The 23,553-nt window shown below is 43.4% G+C and overlaps 1 protein-coding gene across 1 annotated transcript in view; it reads right to left on the minus strand.

Moving 5' to 3' along the window:
- The window catches only part of UGCG (UDP-glucose ceramide glucosyltransferase), a gene marked incomplete at its 3' end in the record, with an annotated part of 31,196 nt that extends 12,770 nt beyond the window's left edge, over nt 1-18,426 (minus strand). Inside the window, exon 1 of the mRNA XM_040091007.2 lies at nt 18,283-18,426. Within this exon, the coding sequence (XP_039946941.1) occupies nt 18,283-18,380 (98 nt within the window). The remainder of the gene's footprint in view (nt 1-18,282) is intronic.
- Nucleotides 18,427-23,553: the final 5,127 nt, after the last annotated feature.

Genomic DNA, 23,553 nt, shown 5'->3' on the forward strand with positions numbered 1-23,553 from the left:
AGCAGAATTTTGGGTTTCCTGATGCATGGTTGTTTTACATGACACCATGGCCTGCCAGCAACAGATGAGGTATACTTGTTTCAAAGAGGGGAAAAGGATTTTTGCATAGGTCTTAGCAGGGCTCATTTTAAGAGCTTTAAACTAATTTAAAGGGGGAAGGGATAAAAATCAGGCATGCTGGATATAAACTTGGGGACAGCCTGTCAATATTGAAGGGACAATGTGCTAGTGAGGTCCTTCAGTCTGCCATCTCAGTGGAGGCAGGGGATTGAGATCCATGTTGCGGCAAAGACACAAGGGTTACAGATGTCCTAGAAACCACAGAAGTGTTTGGAAACCGTCACATAGGAAAACCTCACTCCAAAAAAAGGTGGCAGTATTAATTGTCCAGCTGAAGTGCATCTACACAAATCCATGCAGCATAGGCCACAAACAGGAGGAGCTGGAAGCCATTGTGCAGCTGGAAAACTATGACAATAGCTATCAACATGGAAGCACGGGGGGATGACTGGCACAACTCAAGTCCTACAGTGGATGGCTATAAACTCTTCACAAAGGATAAGCAGGGAAAGAGAGATGGTGGGATAGCACAGCCAGTAGGCCATCCCCATGTGCTAAAAGACAGGGCAGAGAAGACAAATGACCTGGCTAAGGAAAGAGCTTTGGATGGAACTCAGGATGAAAAGGAGAGTTTATGACCTATGAAAGATGATGCAGGCAGTTCTGGTGTCATTAAGTTATGGACGGAGAAAACTAGGTAAGACAAACACATCTAGAACTTGATCTTGCTATTGTCATAGAAGATAATAAAAAACGTACATATAAACACATTAGCAACAAGTGGAGATCTATGGAGAATCCCCATCCTTTACTTGATGCAGAGGGAAACATAGTGAGAAATAACCAGGAAAGGCTGAGGTACTGTTTTCTTTGTTTCAGTTTCTAATAGTGAGACAGGCTGTTCGCCGGGTAACAAGGCCTTTGAGTGGAAAGAAAGGAACAGGGAGCAGAATGAAGGCCCCATAATCTGGGACAAATGTGACCTGCTACACCACTTAGACATACAAGTGTCTGGGGCCAGATAGGATCCATGCAAGGCTAATGAGGGAGCTCACGTAAGTGCAAACCAAGCCTCCTTCAGTCACTTACCAGCAGTCCTGGCTAATGAGGGAAGTCCCAGTTTACTGGAGGCTACCCAACATGACGGCCATCTGCAAGAAGGGTTGAAAGGAGGATCTAAGGAACTAACGACAGGCCTGTCAGCATGACCTTGGTGCTGGGGAAGGTTCTCATGCAGATCATCTTGAGTGTCATCATACGGCATATACAGGACAACCTGGGGATCAGCAGGGGTTTAGGAAAGGCAGGTCCTGTTTGACCATCCTGATCATCTGTGACAAGGTGACCCACTTGGTAAATGAGGGGAGGGCTGTGGGTGTTGTCTGCCTTGACTTAGTAAACCCATTGACACCATTCCCACAGCATTCTCCTGGATGAAACTGGCCCCCCACATCTTGGACAGATGCACTCCTTTGCTGGGTTAAGAACTGGTTGGATGGCCAGGCTAGAGACTGGTAGGGAATGGAGTTAAGTCCAGTCAGCAGTGGTGCTCCCCAGGGGTCAGTATTGGGTCCAGTCCTGTTTAATACCTTTATCAATGATCAGGATGAGAGCATTGAGTGCGCTGTCAGTGAGTTTGCGGATGATACCAGGCTGACCTGCTGGAGGGCACGAAGACTCTGCAAAGGGATCTGAACAGCCTGGATCCATGGGCCAAGGCCAGTTGTATGAGGTCAACAAGGCCAAATGCCAGGTCCTGCACTTGAGTCAAAACAACCCCATGCAGAACTGCAGGCTGGGGAAGGAGGGCCAGGAAATCAGCCCATAGGAGAAGGACCTGGGAGTGCTGATTGACAGGAGCTGAACATGAGCCAGCAGTGTGTCCGTGGTGGCCAAGAAGGCCAGTGGTATCCTGGCCTGTACCAGCAATAGTGAGGCCAGTAGGACCAGGACAGTGATTGTCCCCTTGTACTGGGCACTGGTGATGCTGTGTGTTGAGTGCTGTGTTCAGTTTTGGGCTCCTCACTACAGCAAGAACACTGAGGTGCTGGAGTGTGCCCAGAGAAGGGCAAAGGAGCTGGGAAAGGGTCTGGAACACAAATCTGATGAGAAGAGACTGAGGGAGCTGAGGGTGTTCATCCTGGAGAAAAGGAAGCTTAGAGGTGATCTTACCATTCTCTACAACTCCCTAAAAGGAGACTGTAGTGACATGGGGGGGGGGGGGGGGGGGTGTCATCAATCTCTCGTCACAATAACAAGTAAAAAGACAAGAGGAAGGGCCTCAATTTGCAGCACTGGGGGAAGTTTAGACTGAATATTAGGAAAAATTTCTTTACCAAAAGGCTTAGCAAGCATTGGAATAGGCTGTTCAAGGAGTGGTGGAGTTACCAAACCTGGAGATAGTTAAAAGGTGTGTAGATATGGCACTTATGGACATGGTTTAGTGGTGGACATGGCAGTGTACAGTTAACAGTTGGACTTGATGATCTTGGAAAGCTTTTCCAACCTAAACTATTCTATATTTTTTTATGTGAGTAAAGATTGTTTCTATATATAATATTATATAATAAATACATATAAATATAATTACATTTTGTATAAAAATATATATATGTGCAGGTTTTTGTCTGCATGCGAAGGTGGGAGGGATGGGGCATATGCGAGCAATCATTGTCACAGCTCTAGTACATCTCATCAGGAAGCAAAACATGGAGGCAGAGAAACACAAGAGGACTCTGCAATGATACAAGCATGGCTGAATAACACACTATTATCAAGTACTTATTTCTTATACTTATCTGTACAGATTTAAGCCAACAGAAATACTACTACTACTGCATTACTGTGGAGGCCTACTACACTATCACTCTTTTTGGGGACCTCAGATGTCAGCGACATTTGAAAACTGAAAGACAGATCAAACAAAGCCCAGAATCACCTGTGGCCACTGGTCTCCTAGTAAACTGAAAAAAATATTCTTAAAGAAAGAATTAAACACTTTGGTCTTGTTTTAAACATTTCTTCCCTCAAGAGGAGCTTTATAATGTAGCTGAACCAGTTGCACTGCAGGTGACTGCTGAGAGGCACTCCCCTTTTTTCTCCTTTCTCCTCTTTTTCTGGGATGTCCTGTGCTGGCATTTGTTTGATCCCACAGTGAACTAGCTGAGATTCATAATCCACCACATAACTGTTACTCAACATGTGATGTTAGAATTTCATCAGTGCAACCTAGCAAGCTTGAAAGGATGCACCAAGATAATAATGCAGCTTCATAGGCAGCAAAAGTTCCCCCAGTAATCCCTCTCCTGTGCTGCCATCCATACCAGCCAAACAAGACATCATGCCAGTATTGATGAACATACAGCCCCAGTTCAAATCACTCACCCAACTGAAAATTAGAACTGGCTTTTGTTTTCTTCCACTTAAGATTGTCTTCTGCCAAATTAGAGTTCGGGCATCTTACAGAAGGCTGCACAAAGCTCCAGAGCATGTTCAAGAAGGCTCTGAATGTGGTGCCAAGATCACAGGAGAAGAGCAGGAATGGGGTCTCCTTCCATCTCATGCTTCAGCAGTATTCCAGAAGAGCTAATCACAGATTTGGGTAAGGCCCCTAAAAACTGTTTCATAACCAACTCTACGTCACCGTTTTCCTTCAGAGCATTCACTCCTTTATAGGTTGCTCCTTATCTGCCAGAAAAAGCTAACTTGAGTTAATAAGTAACAGAAAACATTGCCAGTGTTCAAAAGCGACTCTTGAAGTAATACTTAAGGCATACCCCTCTTCTACCTTTCTTGACGGAAAGGAAGGCATCAGCCTATTGAAATATGGTAGTGCCAGGCACCCTTGCTTAGCTGCTGGCCTGGGTCAAACCACTGCACTAGTCAGTCATTGTCCTCAGGCATTCTTTCCCATCCCTCCACCTTTGTCACCATGTCAACAGCCATATAGATATACGGCAAGTCAATCCACTCACTCACCACCAGCCTAATAGTTACACAACCATCAGATCCAGTAACAGGGAGGAGCAGAAACAGACAGGTGTGGACAACAGGAAAGACCTTAAGGGGAAACCCTAATGTAATTAAAAACATTTAACAAGTCACTTGGCTTTGATGAAATGTTCAGAGATAGGAGGAAGTAGATGAGTCTGAAAGAAGATCATGGTAGGTATGATTCAGGTGTGCACTGTGTAGCAGAGGCTTTGTGTGGCTGTTTGCCAGCAGAAAAACAGTCATAGGTTTGTGCACATCTGCAAAACCATTGCAAACAAAAAATGCAGTCCTGCCTTTTGCATACTAGGGGTTCATGTTGAAAAGCATGGTACAATTGTGCTTCATCACATACCAGCTGAGTGTACAAGGCAAATAAAACATTTCATTCACTTTCAACACATATTTTCTTCTGTACTACACATAACCTCCCTAGCAAAACGAAAAGAATCTTACAATGTAATGCACTGAAATCACAGTGGGTAGTGGAGAGGAAGGAAAATTATTAAAAAAACTTAAGCTAGAAGAAGCTCAAGAGCCAAAACTAAAAAAGAGGGTCAAACTAAAGGTCTTGAACTAGAATTGATCCAGAAAGAACCGAAACTGTGATCACTGTTAGTTTTTCAGAAGGCGAATGTTCTCAAAAAACAAACACCAATTTGCTTTTTCAGTTTTGGAAAGGAGTCATTCAGGGACAAAATTCATAAAATGTAGAAGAGTTAAAGTCCTAGCTAGTGCTAACTGCCATTTCAAACTTAAAACCTCCATTCACTACTTTAACCAGCATTTTCCAAGTATTACCATGAAGCCACATTCAGTACATGCAATCCCATAACTGGATACAGTCTTTTCTAAAACAGGGGGGGCAGTCGGGGGAATTGAAAAAGCTTTCAAATCTGTTTTACAGTTTCAAGTAGAAAAAACTCTGACCTTATCTTTCAGGAATAAGAAAGAGCAAACACTTGAGACCTCATCTTAAAGCCAGTAAACACTTCCTCTCCTACTGCCCTCCCACTCCCTAAGGATGAAAGGAGAAGCAGCCATATAATAAACTGTGGTTGAACCTGAAGCAATAGGAACCCTTTTACTGACCAAATCTTTTTACAGTTCACAATTCAGCAAGCTGAAACGGAGTTAACAAACACACAGCAAGTTGCTTACAACATAACCATTACTGCATCATGCTAAACATTAAAATAAACACACCGTTTTCCCTTGTAGTCTATCGGCAGTCTGCCATCAAAATAGCAATTTATTCCCCATTTCTGCTTTCACACACCCTCAGCCCACTTGTGGCTATAAAACAGTCAGCACCACAAGACAAATCGGATCAGCCTGCTGATCAAACAGTGAACTACCCCACAGAAAAAACTCACTGATCTGAGTCACCACATAGCCACATGCTCACTAAAGGCAGATCAGAATGGCAGAAATGTTTAGAAAGGTATAGCAGAAAGAAGAGATAGAGATTATCCCCCCTGAGCATCAAATCAAGTTTCAGTAAGGCATAGAAATAGAAATGTTTTTTGGTACTTCTTGTAAAAAACACTATACAAGTTTAGAGAACTGTTGCGTCCAACACAATTTGTGTTTTGTTTATGAAAGCATCTCCAGAGACTGGCCGTAACTCTGGGCCAGATAAACCAACCACTGCAGACATCTTTTAGTACAGGATCAATCCATCAATGTTTGGGAGCTTCTACAACACAAAGCTTTAGAAAAATTTTATTTTGAGACTATTCCATTTGGTTTTCTGACTTCTATTTTGAAAATCTGTTAAGATTAAACTAGCTCAGCCTCAATTATTTAGTAAGGCACAAGTCTAAATGGCAACACATTTTGCTAAACTTTATATAATGTGTATCCTACAGACCTAGGCTGCTCCTTTTGTGCAGCTTTTTCCTGTTTCTCCCTCAAAACTTCCAAAATATTTAATTGCCAGTAACAGAATTATGTTAATGGCTAATCAGAAACTATATTAACAAACCATATGGTAGGTACAATGCCTATTTTCAGTGTATGACAATCTGATTTTTATTTCATCAGTTCAGCAACAAGTGTTTCCAGAGTACAAAACAGCGTACTGCTGAGAAAGATGCTCAAACACCAATTCACACAAGTTTGAACAAACAGTCGGGGACCATGTTACCCACAGATGGGATAATAAAGCTGTAAACCTTGTCTGGCCTACACAACTGTCAGCGAGAGGGTCACTGCCCTTGTGCTGCAAATGCCTTGGAAAGCTTGAATAAGTCTCCTGTATGAAACATCACAAACTGAAGGAGGCAATTACAAAAACGCTTTGAAAGAAAATGTTAAGTTAAAACACCACTTCTACACTCAACGTCATGTTTGACTGCATTTCAGAAGGGTAATTTTTTTTTTTTTTACACTTCCAACAGAGATGAACCAGAAAAACAAACTTGGCGAATTTTACCTGTCTTACATCTACAAAACCCCACAATACTTGGTTTGTATTGCTAAAAAAATTTACTGACCTCACCACTACACAATCTGCAGAAAAGAATCTTCTTGGAAATGCAGTACACTGACCAATGCCTGTTTTTCATCAGATTTAATATTTTAACAATGTGTGCATATGACCAGACAAGTGATACTTCCACTTCATAAAATAAGGTGCAGCCTACTATCCATTATTAAAACAAGCAGCAGTCATCTGGGAAATCATTACAACATGGGCAAACTGAATTAAGATCAAGGCAAGTGCTTAAAAAGAATAGGACCACTGCAAACAATATTAAAGTGAATGGTTAACTTCATTTACAGATTCCTCCTCATGGACTATATTGCTAACAAATCCAAGATGAGCCCTATCAACAGAGGGGGAAGAAAACAAAACAATCTTTGGTTTACAAAGAGGCATTTCTAGTAGTGGAACTCAAGTAGTCAAAACCAGACCAAATGAGCTACCAACTCAAATGGGCAAAGATAGGTTGTTAGTTTTCTTGCTGCTTTAATGAAAAAAGATGGATCTACTAGAAGCACGCAGCAGGTGTTAAAAGAACTGCTATAAGAAATAAAGCCTCAGCAAAGTGTTGCAAGTAGCACTGGCAAGAAAGTCCTGATCTTTCATTTAGTACAATGCATCCCTTCAGCTTTCTACCTTACAGGTTGATACTTTTAAGAATGTTTTTTACCTTAGTTGTCCAAAGGACGGTGTAAGACTTTCTTTATACATGCTGAAACTGAAATAATTTGATTCAGGGTATGAATTCACCCAAGCCATTTATGAGAAGATATAGTCTTGCATAGGTTCTCATCACCTACTATTAAAAATAATGAATATAAGAAAATGCAAAACTAGTCACCTTGCAATTAGCAAAATGAAAATATTTTCTTAGTTGATAGGAAAACATCTCTCACAATAAAGTAATTAATAATTTCTTTTAAACAGTAGTCTTCGGTAAAACGTAAAACCAGTATTAAGTGTCTCAAAACTACAGTATTTTATTTCAGTTTTAAACAATTTAAAAATCCTAGTGAACTCCAACACCACTATTTAGCATTATGCCATTTTCAGGGAGTGATGGACACAAATACTGAAGTGTGCTCTCGTAAACCAGTAAACCTATTTATATTCTCAGTACGTCATGGAGCAGCTAGGACTGAAATCTGAGATTCCAATTTTTAGAGTAGTTTATCATCTACCATTCTACTCATCCACCTTAATCAAAATTCGTGCTTTTGTGGAAACAGTTCATGTAAAGCATCAACTTCTTTAAACATCTTTGAAATTTCTGCATCCTGACAAAAGCTGACAGAAAAATTATATTTTTCCCCATCCCACAATTGAGCTTCTTCCACTCCAGCTCACAGACAAAGCTGGATGCGTTTTTGCCCTATAAGAGCTCTACTAATCCAACCCATTTCATTTCCATATTACATAACTCCACATCTTACAGCCTTCTATCTGCTCCTTCCTCACAAACCACTCCAAGAGATGTGACAAAGAGGCTTTAAAATCAAAACAACCTATTGTACTATCTTCCCTCTTTTCAACATAAGTACACCATCCAGATTTCCATGATTCCTCTCCTTTAAATGAACACTAGACAGTATTTAATCTAGGCTTAGGTTTCTTGCATTCTGATAAATCATTCAGGGCCACTAAGACTTTAATTTTTATCCCAGAGTTTACAGTCTGTGTCTTATCCTCCTGACTCTCACTGTTAAGAAACAGGCCTGCCCAAATTGTCTTCAACATTTCTGGTTTTCTCCCGCCTGTTAACCACTCTCAGATTTCTGCTCCTGCACTGTTTTGCTTTCCCCATTCATCAAGCTTGTAATACAGAAGCTCATTCAACCACAATCTTAATATATAAAAAAATCACCTCCTGTTTTTTTTCACTTATGTCTTCCCCTAATGATTATCTAAATTTAAGCCTTATGATTTACATGGTGTCAGGTAGACTTCAACTTGCTTAAAACAAACAACACACAAAACTTACAGCCTCCACGCAACCTCTTTCTCATTCTATTGCTCTATAATAGCCCAGACAGCTGCCTCAGTGTCATCTTTCACACACACAAAAAAAAATCACCATACAGCAGAGGCTGGAAGGCAACCCTGGAGGTCAGCAACTCCAAACACCTGGCTCTGAGTGAGGTAACTAGATTAGGTTGCTAAGCACCAGCCACTTTTTCCTGTCTCCGAGAACAGAGCCTCTACAAACTCTCTGGAAAACCTGTTTCAGTGTTCAGACTTAAGCGTCTTTTTTGCTTTAAAGTAACAGTCCTTCACTTGTATTTGTCCTTGTTGCTTTTCATCTTGTCACAAGGCACCACTGAGATGAGTCTTGGACCTCACACACTTCACTCCCCAAAACAATCAGGTACTCACACGCATTAATGGAATCCCTCTGAGCCTTCTCCAGGCAGAGTTCCAGCTCTCAGTGCCTTCTTGAGTGTCAGATGCTGCAGTCCCACCATCATCTCTGTAGCCCTAAGCCAGACTTGCTCCAGCATATCCATGACTCATACTGGAGAGACCTAGACTGTGCTCTGTACTCCAGACATGGCCTTTCTACACAGGTGCTGTGTAGAACAGAGGATCACCTTCCTCAACCTGCAAACAATGCAGCAATGGCTTTCTCCACCAAAAGCATGTCACTGTTCATAATCAAACTGATGTTTGATTGGCTGATTGGCACCAATCAGCACCCACAGGTCCTTCTCAGTCAAGCTGTTTTCAGGCCTGTTTCAAGCCTAGCCTGTGCTGATGCATGGAGTTATTTCTGCCAGGTGCAGGACATGGCATTTTCCTGGGTTGAGTTTTGTAAGTTTTCCGTCAGACCATTTCTCCAGCCTGTCTGGGTCTCTCTAAACTCATCTGGTCTATTAGCCACTATCTCCAGTGCTGTACCATCAGCAAACTTGCTGACTATGTCACATACTCAATATCATTAATGAAGATGTCAAATGGCCTCAGCAATCACCTGATGATTTTGTGCATCTCAAACTGCATTCCTTCAATCATCTCCATTTCCTATCGCAAGCTATTATTATCATATCAATGCACTGTGCATACAACAAACGATGAAAATTTGTTACAGCTTTAAGCAGCAGATGGAACTTAACCTTCCACTGGCATTTCCAGCCTAAAGCACTCCAATTTCCTTCACAGCGTTGAAAAAAATTGGCTTTCACCTCAGACTCTAAGTTGTTACAGGAGATTGTCCCACTCTGCTCTACAATGGTGCAGCCTCCCCTCAAGTCCTGTGCCCAGTTTTGGGCACAATAATATAAAAAAAGAAGACATAAAGCTATTAGAGATCATCCAAAGGAGGGCAACAAAGATTATCAAGGTTCTGGAGGGGAAGCCTTACGAGTAGTGGCTGAGGTCACTGGGTGTGTTCAGACTGGAGAAGAGGAGACTGAGGGGAGACCTCACTGCAGGTACAATTTCCTTGTGAGGGGGAGGAGAAAGGGCAAGTACTGATCTCTTCTGTGTGGTGACCAGTGACAGGATCTGAGGTAATGGCCTGAAGGTCAAGGAAGGTTTAGGCTGGATACTAGGAAAAGATTCCCCCCACAAGGAAGTGGTCAAAGCTTCAAGTCTGCCAGAGCTCACAAGAAGTGTTTGCACAACACCCCAGGCACATGGTGTGACTCTTGAGGCTGTGCTGTGCAGGCAGGAGCAGGAGCTGGACCTCAGTGATCTTTGTGGGTCCCTTCCAACTCAGGATATTCTGTTTATTCTGATTTCTGCATTCCCACACCCTATCAATTTCCTGTGTTCCTTCCCAGTAACTGTACTTGATTTCCAATTGCTATCTTTCAGATTTGCCTTGCTATAATGTTATCTGCTTGCTGAAAACCCATACAACACAAAGTTTTATGGATGTAATACTCGCAGCAAACACATTGGGATTTCTGCATAAAGTAGGGCCCATAATCAATGCACAGATTATGGTAGATAAGGGTTACTCAGGGAGAAAGCAGGAAGATAAAACGTCGCCTCAGATAACTTTGCAACTTTTCCTGCCTCTCAAGGAATTATGGTCAAACACTTAAGTATTTCTTTTGCTTGCTTTTAACCCTCAAAGTACTTTTGCAAAAAGACACTGCTAATCAGATAATGAATTTGCATCATCCTTGTCATTAGCTGCAACACTGGAAAAACTACTTACCTTGGAGAAGACAACCTGCACAAAACATTCAAGTGTAAGTTGTTCAAGTTGAATAAAGGTTCACTTAAGTCACATACTCAAAAACAGACATGGCATTCTACACAGGTTAGATGCCTTCCAGCCACTTCCTGGAGAAGTTCCAGTACAATCACACTTTACAGTTCTCTGAGTTTGGTTATCAACAGGAGGCATGGGTACCTCTCACCTCATAAAGAAGTAGTTGGATTGTCTCCATCAGAGTCTACCAAAGTGTTTGTTCACTTATGCCTGGTAACACTTGATAGTAACAGAAGAGTCCTCTAAATATTGCCTTTTAAATTAGATATACACTACAAACCTACCTGGCTCCCATCAGCAACAAGATGTGTCTGCAGCAGTTCCACAAATCAAAAAAAATGCAACTCAATCAAGGCTGAGTAGCTACTGCTGCTCTTAACAGCTATCTTACCCAATCTATTGCCAGACACTGAAAAATAAAAGGAAGTCCAAAAGAGGAGACAGTCCCACCAACACACGAAAAGGTGAAGACAATGAAAAGCAGAGATTAGAGCAGGATAAACCTGGACACAAATTACAGACTGAGGAGCAAGAGGTGGTCAAAAAAGAAAAAAAAATACAAACAGGCCCAAGAGAAATAAACTAAGAATTAAGTGTCAAAATTACTGTCCAATAAGAGATTATTAACCAAAATACTAACTTCACATTAAAAACAAACAAACAAACAAAAAAACCCAACAGAAGTTAAACATCAGCTATGTGGAGGTTTTTGCATAGGTTTGGAAGCCATGCTTAAGAAGTTTTTCAGTGGTTGCAGAAGTACCTCAGTGTTGGGGAGGATGAAGCCAAAAAACCCTATAAATATGATTTCCTATATTCTGAGAATGAGAAACCTGTAAGTGAGATAGAATTGAAAGTAAGTTTTGATGTTTGAGATGTATTAGCTACTGGATGTCTGGGAAAACAGTTATGTGACCAGCTGAAGGTTACCTGCAGCCAGACCCAGAGGTCAAATGGAATGTTCTGTCTCACCCCTCAATGTATGGTTCATCCCACACCTGTACCCCTCCCCTGAAGTATCAGGTATCTGTAACCCCATTGGCCCAAGGCTTGTTCCAGCCCACCTTGAAGACCCCTGATAAGGGGTCCCAGGGGGGCTGGACGCTCTCTCTTTGCTTGCACCCTTTCCTGAGGACTTTCCTCTCTTGGAATTTCCTCTCCCTACCTCTCCCTTCCCCCACTTTCCTAGGCCTTGTCACAAGCTGCAGCCTGGCAGCTCAGAGCAAGGCCTCACATCCCTTACAATAAACCTCATCTTCTAAAACCTAACTTCAGAGATCTCTCATCTACATTTATCTGCACCGTCCTGGAGTCCTCAGCAGCAGGAGGAAGCAATTTCTACAATTGGTGTCCAACGTGGGGCTCAAACCCACAACCCTGAGATTAAGAGTCTCATGCTCTACCGACTGAGCTAGTGGTTGCAGAAGTACCTCAGGAAACTTGAGTTTTATGCATCTGTGCAAACTGAATTCCCTCCTTGTGTCCATTTACATAATAAGGCTATTAATAACTTTAGTTCCATCTAAGTTTTTTATTACCTTTATGTGTTTCTGAAAAGTCTTGATTTTCACTCAGCAGACAAGGCCCAGTTACACCCAAATGCCACAAATGCAGAATTCATTATTTCTTCATTGAATACTATAACTAAAAGCTTTTAAAAATAATTTGTCTAAAACCAGCAGTATGTCTATCAATTAAGTGACACATAATTGACACCTTTACCACTTAACACCTGGAAACCAAGAAAATGAGCAACCTCAATGTCAACTGACTGCCTTAAAGTGATTTCCATTAAGTGCTATAACTAGAATTGCCACTGACAAGTGGGACAAGAACAAAGCCAGAACATGACTTCACATGAGTTCAGGTTTTTTGACCGGATAAATAAAGACAGAAAGACAAATAAATAGCTTAAAAGAGTTAACAAACACTATCTAATGTCTTTAATATCTTTACTGAGGACCCAGACAGCAGGAGGTGCACAGTATGTTCACAATGACATTAAATTGGCCGGGAGCGTTGATTTGCTGGAGCGTAGGACGACTCTGGAGAGGGATCTGGATCGATAGGCCATGATCAGTTGCGAGGTGGTGGGGGGATGTGAGTGAGCTACTGTGGGCGCTTAATTTCTGTCTGGGCTTAGGCCATGACAGTTGGTTCAACAAGATGAACTGCTGGGTCCTGCTGTGGAATCAAATGACCCCATGCAGTGCTACATGCTGAGGGCAGAGTAGCTGGAAAGCTGCCCGGCAGAAAGGGACCTGGAGGTCCTGATCAGCACCTGCCTGCACATGAGCCTTCCATGTTTCCAGGAGGCCAAGAAGGCCAGTGGAATCCTGGTTTATATCAGAAACTTCATGGCCAGCAGGACCAGGGCAGTGATTGTTGCTCCTCACTTGGCACTGGTGAGGCCACACCTTGAATCCTGTGTTCAATTTTTGGCCTCTCACAAGGAAGACATTCAGGTACTGGAGCTTGTCTAGAGAAGGGCAACAAAACTGAAGAGGGGTCTAGAGATTAAGTCCTGCGAAGAAGCAGCTGAGGGAGCTGGGGTTGGTCAGACTGGAGAAAAGGAGGCTCGGGGGAGATCTTATTGCTCTCTACAACTCTCTGAAAGGACGGTGTTGCCAGGTGGGGGTGGCAACTACTGATAGTGGAGACGTGGCTTCAAGCTCTGTCAGGGAAAGTTCAGGTTGGATATCAAGAAGAATTTCTTCATGGAAAGGGTTGCCAGGCATTGGAATGGACTGCCCAGGGAGGCTGTAGAGTTGCCTTCCCCAGGGATAGTAAAGAAATAGACACAGCTCTTGGTGTGAAGGCTTAACTGATGAGATGGTGATCAGTCAAAGTTTGGAATCAGTGATCTTGAAGGTATTTTATAACCTAAATGTTTCTGTGTTTCAAACCCATTCAAAGTAGAGGAAAGAGGTGGCAAGAACCAGATTTTGCAAATGCAGTATGGAAGAACAGTACCTTAGATTTCCAAACCCTATAAGTTTGAATGCAATTACAACATAAACCAATGCAAAAGAAATATTGTCTTGATCTTAATTGCAACAACTGCTGAAAGCATTTCAAGACAAAAAACTTACTTTCTTGAATAACTTCATTTACATACTTAATTCACACATTCTAAGTGTTTTGCTAAATCAAACTTCTTAAATATCAATAGGAAGCCACAGAAAGATGACTGTCTAGTCCACAACAGCTTTACTGATACGTTACAACATTATCTTAGTCCTCCAGTGGCACAGATGGGACCTTCCAACTCACCAATACAGCATGGCTAGACACAGTGCAGACTGAGTACAAGCAATACCTCAATGACTTTAAAAAAATTAAACCAACAATATTGTCCGTAAAGAGAAAACAGCAAGACTATCTAGCTACATCTTTCTTCTTTACTGCCTGAAATAGGAACAATGTGTTATTCAGTATATGCCAAGGATCATCTAATTCTATTCTAATACTGCATCCTCTGACATAAAATGCAGTTTCTGTCCATACGTGAAAACCCTTTCCCACCTCATGGGTCTCAGAAAGGGTGCAGTGGGCCGTGTCTGCCATCCAAGATAAAACTAGTCTCTATGAGATGAAGGGCACTAGTAACAGTGTATTGCCACCAGAGTTTCAGGCCGTAACACCAGCAATCACCTTTCATTTGGAACCCTTTCCCCATAAGCATGCTCCAGTATTCAAAGCAAATACAGCTGATCACCTCCTTCACCTTCCCTTCACAGGACTATCTTGCTTGCAGGACCTGGCCATTCCTCCACGTACAGCCCTGTTAGACAACATCCCAGCCCTTCCCCTTTGCACAGGGCAATGCTAACAAGTGGAACAAGCTCCACATTCACCAGCACAGCGCCCTCTCTAGCCATCAGCTACTGTTTCCCAGCCACCACCACGGTTGCTGGGATGGTATCCACCACTTCTTTATTTTCACTTCAAAGGGCAGCTGTGTGGTCACAATATGGGGAGCAGCGGTCCTTTTTTCCTCAGATCTGCTGAATCACCATAACCAGGGCAGCTCCTCCACAACTGCCTGTAAATCCAGAACAGTTTGCAACTTGGTCACCTCAGTGCTACCACCTGCTCACCTCCAACCATGGGCCACCATTTTTTGCACTGAACACTAAATACCCCTGTTGCCATCAGGCCATTACTCTGTCAAAGACAGCTTCTGACTCTGACCCTACTGAGATGGCAAATCCTGAGCCCTGCTGGAAGCAGACCAGTGGCCTCAGAAGCTGCGACTGGATCACCTCAGTTCTTACCCATCCCCTCCACAACCTCTTAACACACAATTTATACATGCACTGGTAACACAAATTCCCATTAACAAAAAATACAACTCTTTCCAGATTTCACACCACCGCAAGAGCCATTCCAGCTGCTGCCTGCATTCCCCACCAACTACTGTCACAGGCAAAACTGCCTCAACTCAGGCAATTCTATTTAAATTACTGGCAAGGATCAGGCAACTAATTATCAATTTGGGTATTGGGGAAAAAAAAAAAAAGACACACAACCTAACTTTCAGGGAAGGACCTTTTGTCCTCCTTCCCCAGGCTCTGCTTCAGTAAGAAATATTTTCCCCCTCACCTTTCTATCCGAACTGCTTATCTGCGTGGTTCCTTAAACCCAGTCCTTCCCCAGCCCTTCAGCAAGATGACACAGGAGGCAAGGATCAGCACATAATGGTTTTTCTGCCATGCCTTACTTTTTACTCATTTTCTTCTATGGAGGGTTGCATCTTAAACTGTTACTCTGCTCTAGCAAGGTGTAACTGTTCAGGAGTGCCTTATACACAGGTTGCAATCCCTTTGGCAGGGTCTGTGCCCCAGTACGGGCCTGCTATGGGCTGCAGTCTCCTCAGGTGAGAGTCAACCATGGGGCTGCAACCCCAGCATGGGCTGCCCACAGGTTACAGTCTCTTCAGGAGTGCCTTACCTGCAGCCCAGAGTGCACTCAGGAGTGCCTCTGCTCCAGTTTTGCCTCCACAGGAGGCAGCAGTTTGAGGGGATAGCTCCTGTGGCATTGACTGCCCAAAAGTGACCTCTTCCCTGTTCCTTCTTCTCACATCTCTTAGCATATCTCAAACTTCTGCCTCCTTTTCATCATCTTGCACATCTTCTCCATTTTTGCCTCCTGCCCATTTCAATTGTCACTTATTCATAAAGGAGTTATGAGCAGTAGCACCACACATGCTCACTTGACAGGATGAGATTTAAGCATGCAATGGACTGTTTTAATTAACTTTAAAGCTGACCAAAATCAGCCATGCCCAAAGTAGTCTCTTCCCCCACTTAGCACCCTTTCTTTCCCCCCAGTATTGAAATCCAGCCATTTGTGTCCAAGGTAACCCATACAGGTAGTTATCAAGAAAGAAGTTAATTATCCAAGTGAATATAAGAGCTAAGGATAACTACAGTAACAGTAGAAGAAAATAAAACTATTAGAGCTTATTAGTAATTTCACATTTTAAAAAACAAACAAATAATCCCAAACTAACAAAGAAAAAAAAATACACACACACACAAAAAAAAGGAAGTAGAAGAAAATCTTAGGTATCCATGAATTCAATTTGGAAAGCGTCAACTGCTTGAGGAGTGAAGCTGATTGAGAACTGGCTGAAATGCAGATCCCAGAGGGTCATAATCAGTGGCACAGGGCCCAGTTGGAGGCCTGTTCCTGGTGGTGCCTCCCAAGGTTCAGTAGTGGGCCCAGTCTTGTTTAACTTTTCCGTCAATGACTGGGGTGAAGGGCAGAGGCCTCCTCAGCAATGTCACTGACAACACAAAGCTGGGAGGAGCGGCCGATAGCCCAGAGGGCTGTGCAGCCCTTCAGAAGGACCTCAACAGGCTGGAGAGATGGGCAGAGAGGAACCTTCTGAAATCCAGCAAAGGCTAATGCAGGATCCTGCACGTGGGGAGGAGCAACCCCAGGCACCAGCACAGGCTGGGGGCGACCCGCTGGGAAGCAGCTCTGCCCAGTTGGACCTGGGTGTCCTGGTGGACAGCAAGCTCCCCATGAGCCAGCAGTGCCCTTGGTGGCCAAGAGGACCAGTGACATCCTGGGCTGCATTATGAACAGCAGTGCCAGCAGGCTGAGGGAGGTGATCCTGCCCCTCTACTCAGCCCTGGTGAGGCCTCACCTGGAATGCTGTGGAATCCAGTTCTGGGCTCCTCAGTTAAAGAGAGACAAAAGAGAGTGTCCAGCAGAGAACTCTGAAGATGACTAAGAGACTGAAGCATCTTTCATATGAGGAAAGGCTAAGGGAGCAGGGCCTGTTCAGTGTTCAAAATAGATAACTGAGAGGGGACCCCAATCAACATCTATGAGTAACTGAAGGGAGGGCGTCAAGAGGATGGAGCCAGGCCCTTCTCAGTACTGCCAAGCAATAGGAGAAAAGGTGGAAACTGATGCACAGGAAGTTCCACCTGAATATGAGGAAGGACTTCTTTACTGTGCAGGTGACAAAGCAGTGAAACAGGTTGTCCAGAGAGGTTGTGGAGTCTGCCTCACTGGCAATATTCAAGAACTGTCTGGACACAGTCCTGTGCCATGGGTTTTAGGATTTAATGGCTGGGCCGGGATGGTTAAATAATCCACTGAGATCCTCTCCAACCTGACCCTTTCTCCAAGCTTTGCTTTCAGTATGGACTGAGTTTTATCACAGGTACCCTTCAGATGCAGTAGAGCAGCAAGAAAGGAAAACAGATAAGCACAAAGAAAGCAAACAGAAATTCAGGTATTTTCTAATCCTAGGAGTGATGCAAGAGTGGCCTTCTACTTAAGAGAGCAAAACTACTATCTACAAACAGATGCATTCTTAATCCTTTCCCCACATACTCAGAGAAAATTCCTCTGCCAGGTTCTATCTGCGTTGTCAGTCACTACAATGCAAACACTGCTCACAAACTCTAAAGGAATTCTTACTTGGACTTATCCAAGAAGGATCTGACTCACTACATATACTTCTTTTACTAGTACTATCATTATTTCTCAATACAAAAAAGAAGTGTGCTTATGGTTGGCACAGAGTGCTGTGCTCTTTCAGCTGTTCTGCCGTACAGCCGTTGCAGTCAAACATATATTTTGTAATTCCTGTGCAGGCTGGTCTCCCACTATCATCGGGAAAGCCACACTTTACAGGTGTATACCAGCACACAACAAGCGTCAAGCCTTCCCCAGCCGCACTAAGGACAACTGAGCAAAGATCACCGCATAGAGCAGGAGGCAAAACCCCAGAGGACGTTTTTCACCCGAAGACCGACGGCAGGGACACAGCTGTACCCTGAGCACGGCCAGCCCGACCCCCTGGTCTGTCGGCGGGGTCTCCGGGAGGCACACCGCAGGGAGGCAGGCGGGTCCCCGGGCTGACACCCGGGAGCAGGGGAGCCGCCGGCTCGGGGCGGCGGCGGCGCGGCGGACGGGGCCCGCTGCCCGGGCGCTCCCGGGCGCGATGGCGGGTGGGTGACGGAACAACGCCGGCGCCATCCCCCCGCACCCCAGCGCTTACGTGTAGATGATGGACATGAAGTGCATGAGCCAGAGCACGACGAAGAGGATGAGCCCGAAGATGGCGAGTCCCTCCGAGGCCAGGGCCAGCACCGCCATCCCCGGGGGGCGCGGCGGCCCGGGCAGGAGCCGGCGGCGGACCGGAGCGAGGCGGGGGGGCGGGCGGCCCAAGCGCGGCGGAGCGGCGGTTGCTGCGGGCGGGCTCCGAGGGACTCCGGAGACGCCGCTGCTGCTCCGCACCGGCCTGCGCGCGGCAGCCGCTGGCGCACGGAGAGCCGCCGCCGCCTTTCTGTCAGCGCAGGAGGCGGGGCGGGCGGGCACATCCGTTACCGGCCCGGCCCCCTGCCCGCCGCCGCCGCCTGACCTTGGGTCCATCCCCCTCGGGCAGCCGAGGGAGGTGCCGGGCCGCGGCGGCAGGCGAGGGCCGGGTGTGCCCGCTCCGCCCGCTCCGGCCTCCGGGGAGGGGTGCGGTCGCGGCAGAGGCGCCGGGTCCGTGTCGTCCGGCTTTCGTGTTGGCCGCCGAGGACACCGCAGCCCCTTATCCACAGAGGCGGGGATCGGGGGCAGCCGGGTACTACCGGGCATCTCTGAGGAGGGACTGTGGGAGCTGGACCTGTTCAGTCTGGAAAAGAGAAGACTGAGAGGGGACCTCATTAATGCATATAAATATCTCAAAAGCGGGTGCCGAGACCAAAGTCTTTGGCGAGGCCCAGCGGCAGGACAGGGAACAGTGGCCATAAGCTAAATCAGAAGTTCCACCAAAGAGTTCATCTCAACGTGAGAAACACACAGGGAGAGCATCGGAACAGGCTACGCAAGGAGGTCATGAAGTCTCCTTATCCCGAGACATTCCAAACCCACCTGCACTTGTTCCTGGTTCACCTGTTCTAAGTGACCTTGCCTTGGCAGTGGGATGATCTCCAGAAGCGTCTTCCAACATTAACTGCTCTGCGATTCTGAGTTCTATTACAGCGGGGCTGATATAGGGCTACATGGCCTTTGTTATTTTTCTTACTACTTTTGAATCCAAACACTTTTTTGGTGATGTTGAATGCTGCAAGACGGGATCACCTATTTCTAGCATAGGTGTGAATTGCTGGCCCGTTCTGAGCTCTGTGAATCAGAGTGGTTGCTCCACGGACTGGGGTAGTTCCAGCAGCCATACTGCCATCTGTGGAGCCCAAGCAGAGCTAAAGCAACCTGGTGACTACCAGCCTTTGCTACGTTTGAGTTAGTGTCCAGTTAATGAAAGAGTCAGTTGCTCATTACTAATCCTTTGAGCCAGCTATTCTTGATTTTATTTCATTATGGTGTTTATGGCAATTCCTATTACTGTGGTGTGGCTCCATTTTTGAGGGGGTTCATAAGGAGAAACCTCCCAACACTTCGGCTCTCTTTTACGGCTCAGCATTTTTGATCTGGGGTTGGAAATAGCAATTGATACTTCTTTTTTTCTTATTGTGTAATAGACAAACATGCATTGCATTAACTGTTTTAAATTTAACTCTATTAATCAGGGGTATGCTGTGAGAGTATAAAATTACTTGACTGGCTGTGCCTGCATACTGAGCTTGCCAGAATAAGCATAGCTTTACATAAAAGTCTATGTTTAACTGCACATGAGAAGGTATACTTTTTCTCAGGAATTTTGACTAATAACACAAGCTGAACATTGCAGTGTATGCATGTTCTCTAATGGGTTTTTTTTTTTCCTCCACAGCTCTCTCTTATTAATGTAGGTAAAGGAGTGTTCAAAAATCCTGCTAACAACTCAGTTGTGGTTCTGAAAAGTATTCTAGTCACCACAATAACTTTAGAAAGGATTGACTTTCAAGTTAGCTCTAGCTGTATGTGAGAAGTTAGGATGCAGCAATTTAAAGGCAACTTACTGTCAGAAAAGACAGGATATCACCTGGTGTGGAATTGACCAAATTAAAAGTATAATTTAAAACTAAAAGTAAAAAGATACTAATAACTGTTAGAAACAGGTGAGGTATGTGAACACTGCCTGTGTAGTCTGTTAGTTCCTGGTTAATGTTAGTTTCCACGTAAATAAATCATGGGGCCAACAACATGCCTTTTCACTGACTTCAGTGATTTCTTATTATAACTTCCTTAAAAATAACTTTTCAAGTAAAACAAATTACCTTAATTTTCAAATTCCCCTATTGTGTTTGTATGTCATTTGTAACTGAAAGTGTCAGGCTTTTTCTCTATTTGTTCCTGCATTTAGAGTCTAATGATCACATTTATATTGATTTAAGATTGCCTCAATGAGCTTTATAGGCATTTTTTAGCCATGATTTGAACTGCCATGCTCAATGTTGGCACAGTCACAAGGCTAGTTGAGTCAGAGAATTCAGAGCTGGTATGTAGGAATTATTAAAATATAGCTCACATAATCCTTAACTGGGTGGCTTGCATCTCTATTCTAAGGCAGAAACAGCCCATGCAAAAGTATCTTGGCTTAAAATGTCACAGTACAGGGAATTGAGGAAGATTGAGGGCCTGTGTCCAGTAATCAGTAAAGCAAATAATCAGTTTATTTAACTGAAGCAGTAAAGCTTATTTTTTGTCCTAGAAGGTGTTTGCCTGGGAGATTAGATGGAGAAGCTACTTATTGTGCAACAGGTAGGGTTAATGGCTCCATGTAAACAAACTTTGCTGAGGCTTCTTCATAAATAAAATTAATAAAAGTACTGACTCCTATACTTGCCAGCCATACTGATGAATGAGCAGTCCTCAAGCAATGCTCCACAGGAAAACACCAAACTAGTATAAATAGCTTTGTCTAGAAAAGGATCTACTTTTCTGCCATACTCTCTGGGATGTCATTCTGCCCTCTGGTTGTGTGGGGAGAAAGAACTCTCTCATGAGGTGTTTAAGGTAAAAATCTGCAGCACTCAATGTTAAGTTTATGTATGGTTTAAAACCAGAATCTTCAATATACTTTCAGGATTATAATGGAGGAAAATAGGTATGGTAAAGCCTTCAACCTGAGCAACTTCTCTAGTCAAATCTGCTGCCAGATGGATTCTTTCAGCAGGTATATTAAGATCAGTGGGGGAGCAAAGAGTAAAGGTTGCTTGAAGCATGGGGCTGCCTGGAGGTGTGACAGTTCAGTAGCAGGAGATGTACACTTGGTCTTCCCTCTGTAAGTGTGGAGTGCAACAATTCACAGAGAGCAGTGAATTCAAGTAGGGCAAATCTGCCTGCTGAAAGGTGCCTCAGTATGCCTTGGGGCATGATACACCCTAATGTTTTAATCAAGTGCTTAGGACTTAATGCAAATGTGTACTATGTTTAAATTAAAAACAAAATTAACCCTCCCATGTGCTGTAAAGCTGCTGTTCTTGGTTCACTCAATCAATATTTTGCCAAAATATTGATTAATTTTAACAGTGTTTGAGTGTTGCAGACTGAAAAAGATTAATTTAATAGATATTTCCGTCATAAAGGTCCTTGGTGGCCTAGATATGAGACTTATTCCAACAACAAAAATGATGCAATAGAAACAGTCATGTAATTTTGAACTGATAAAAAGGGATAAATATAATTAGTTAACAAAGGAACAATAGTGGATTAACCTGTAGTGATACTGGTATTAATGCTGAGAAGGCTGTGGAAACCAAAACCAGTGAAGTTTCTCTTAGTGGTATATCTATGAAAGGTTTTAACCCTATAGACACCTCCCAGTTTTCTTCTCAACCATGGGTTTCTGTTGCAAAACCATTGCTTACATAAGTTTCGGAGAGGGAAAATTGATCTCAGTCTCCATCCTCAGATGACAAGACAGTTAAAATTGTATTTAAAATCTGCTGAAATGCAATTTCAGAATTATATATTTTCCAGTTCACTATACTATTACTGTTTCTGTTTAGAATGGTATCACTGAGATTCTGGGCAAATAGAAGGCAAGGATAAATTTCCTTTCTCTTCCTTATGTGTAATTTTCCTTATGAAAATATAAAAATAAGGGGACAGACAGTGGAAGTTTTCTCTTTGCTTAATGAGTAGATCCATTAATGCATCTGCACTCTGAAACTGCTTTGTAAAATACCTTTTTATAAAGGAAAGGATTTAAATTGCTAAGGACTGTGTGTCTTTGAAACTTGGTTTTAGTAATTTAAGCTCTCATACATCTGTCTTCTTTTATTAAAAATCCACTTTTGTTCCTTTTATTTTAATTAAATCAAAGAAATGTGCGTATTACAGCTCTGCTTGTTTGTTATTATATAAATACTCTGCCTTGCATCTTCCTCTTGTTCAAATGTTTAGATTATAAAAAAAAGTACGCAGTTATTAGTTGGATTTGATACAGAAATCTATGCAATTGCTCTCTGCCTGGCATGCTTAAGTGAGTTTGGAACTTTATTTAAGTCCTAGAGCACTTGTAGATATAAAAGCCTGTCTAGTAGGGGCAAGAGAGAGAGAGCAAAAAGAGATAGTTCTTCCAGTATCCTCTTTATCTGGCAGTAACAAGCTATCTGATATGCATATGTGAAGTGCTTGTGAAGTTTAACAAATGTAGTTCTAGCTTAGCCATAAACACAGTCTTTGTCTTGTCTGGTACTGTGTCTCAAAAAATCGAACACCAGAAAAATTAGAGACCAGAGCTCTTATGTCCAAGGGTTGAAAAAGTTAAAGCTACAGGTTGCAGTGAAACCTCAAAGAACAAATCTGAAAGGAATAAAGCCTCAGTACTTTTGATCTTCAGAACTAATTTTGTAATAGAACATGAAAGCAGTTTTTTAAAAAATTCAAACAATGATGTTTCAGGTACATGTATTTTTCTTGACAAATTGATCCAGGCTGATTAACCTATAAACCTGTCAAGTACTGCTGTTGGAAATAACTACGGTTGTGCACTCAGCAATAAATTCTGGAATACTTGGAGGATAGTTAGATTTAGAAAACCATAAATAATTTTGCAGAATAGCTGAGTTTGAAATAGACCTCTGTAGATCATTCAACTTACTGCTTGAGCAGGGTTATTGAGAGTAATTTGCTGAATTTGGAGTCAGTCTCCATCTTCATTACTCCACCCAACCAGGTATTTGTGCACATTGGTAACATTCCACAGGCCCTCTGCAGGTTGTACAATCCTGTCTTTTGTCACTCCTCATACATCAGATGCTCCAGTATCTGTCATCTTTGTGACCCTCAGCTGGTCTATTTCCATGCTACTACGTGTAGTGACAATGCACGTAACAATGAAAGTCAGGATGATATTGGCCTTCTTTGAAAGGGTGCATTGCTGCTTACGGTCACC

Source organism: Hirundo rustica, chromosome Z, assembly GCF_015227805.2.
Source record: "Hirundo rustica isolate bHirRus1 chromosome Z, bHirRus1.pri.v3, whole genome shotgun sequence".
Taxonomy (NCBI): domain Eukaryota; kingdom Metazoa; phylum Chordata; class Aves; order Passeriformes; family Hirundinidae; genus Hirundo; species Hirundo rustica.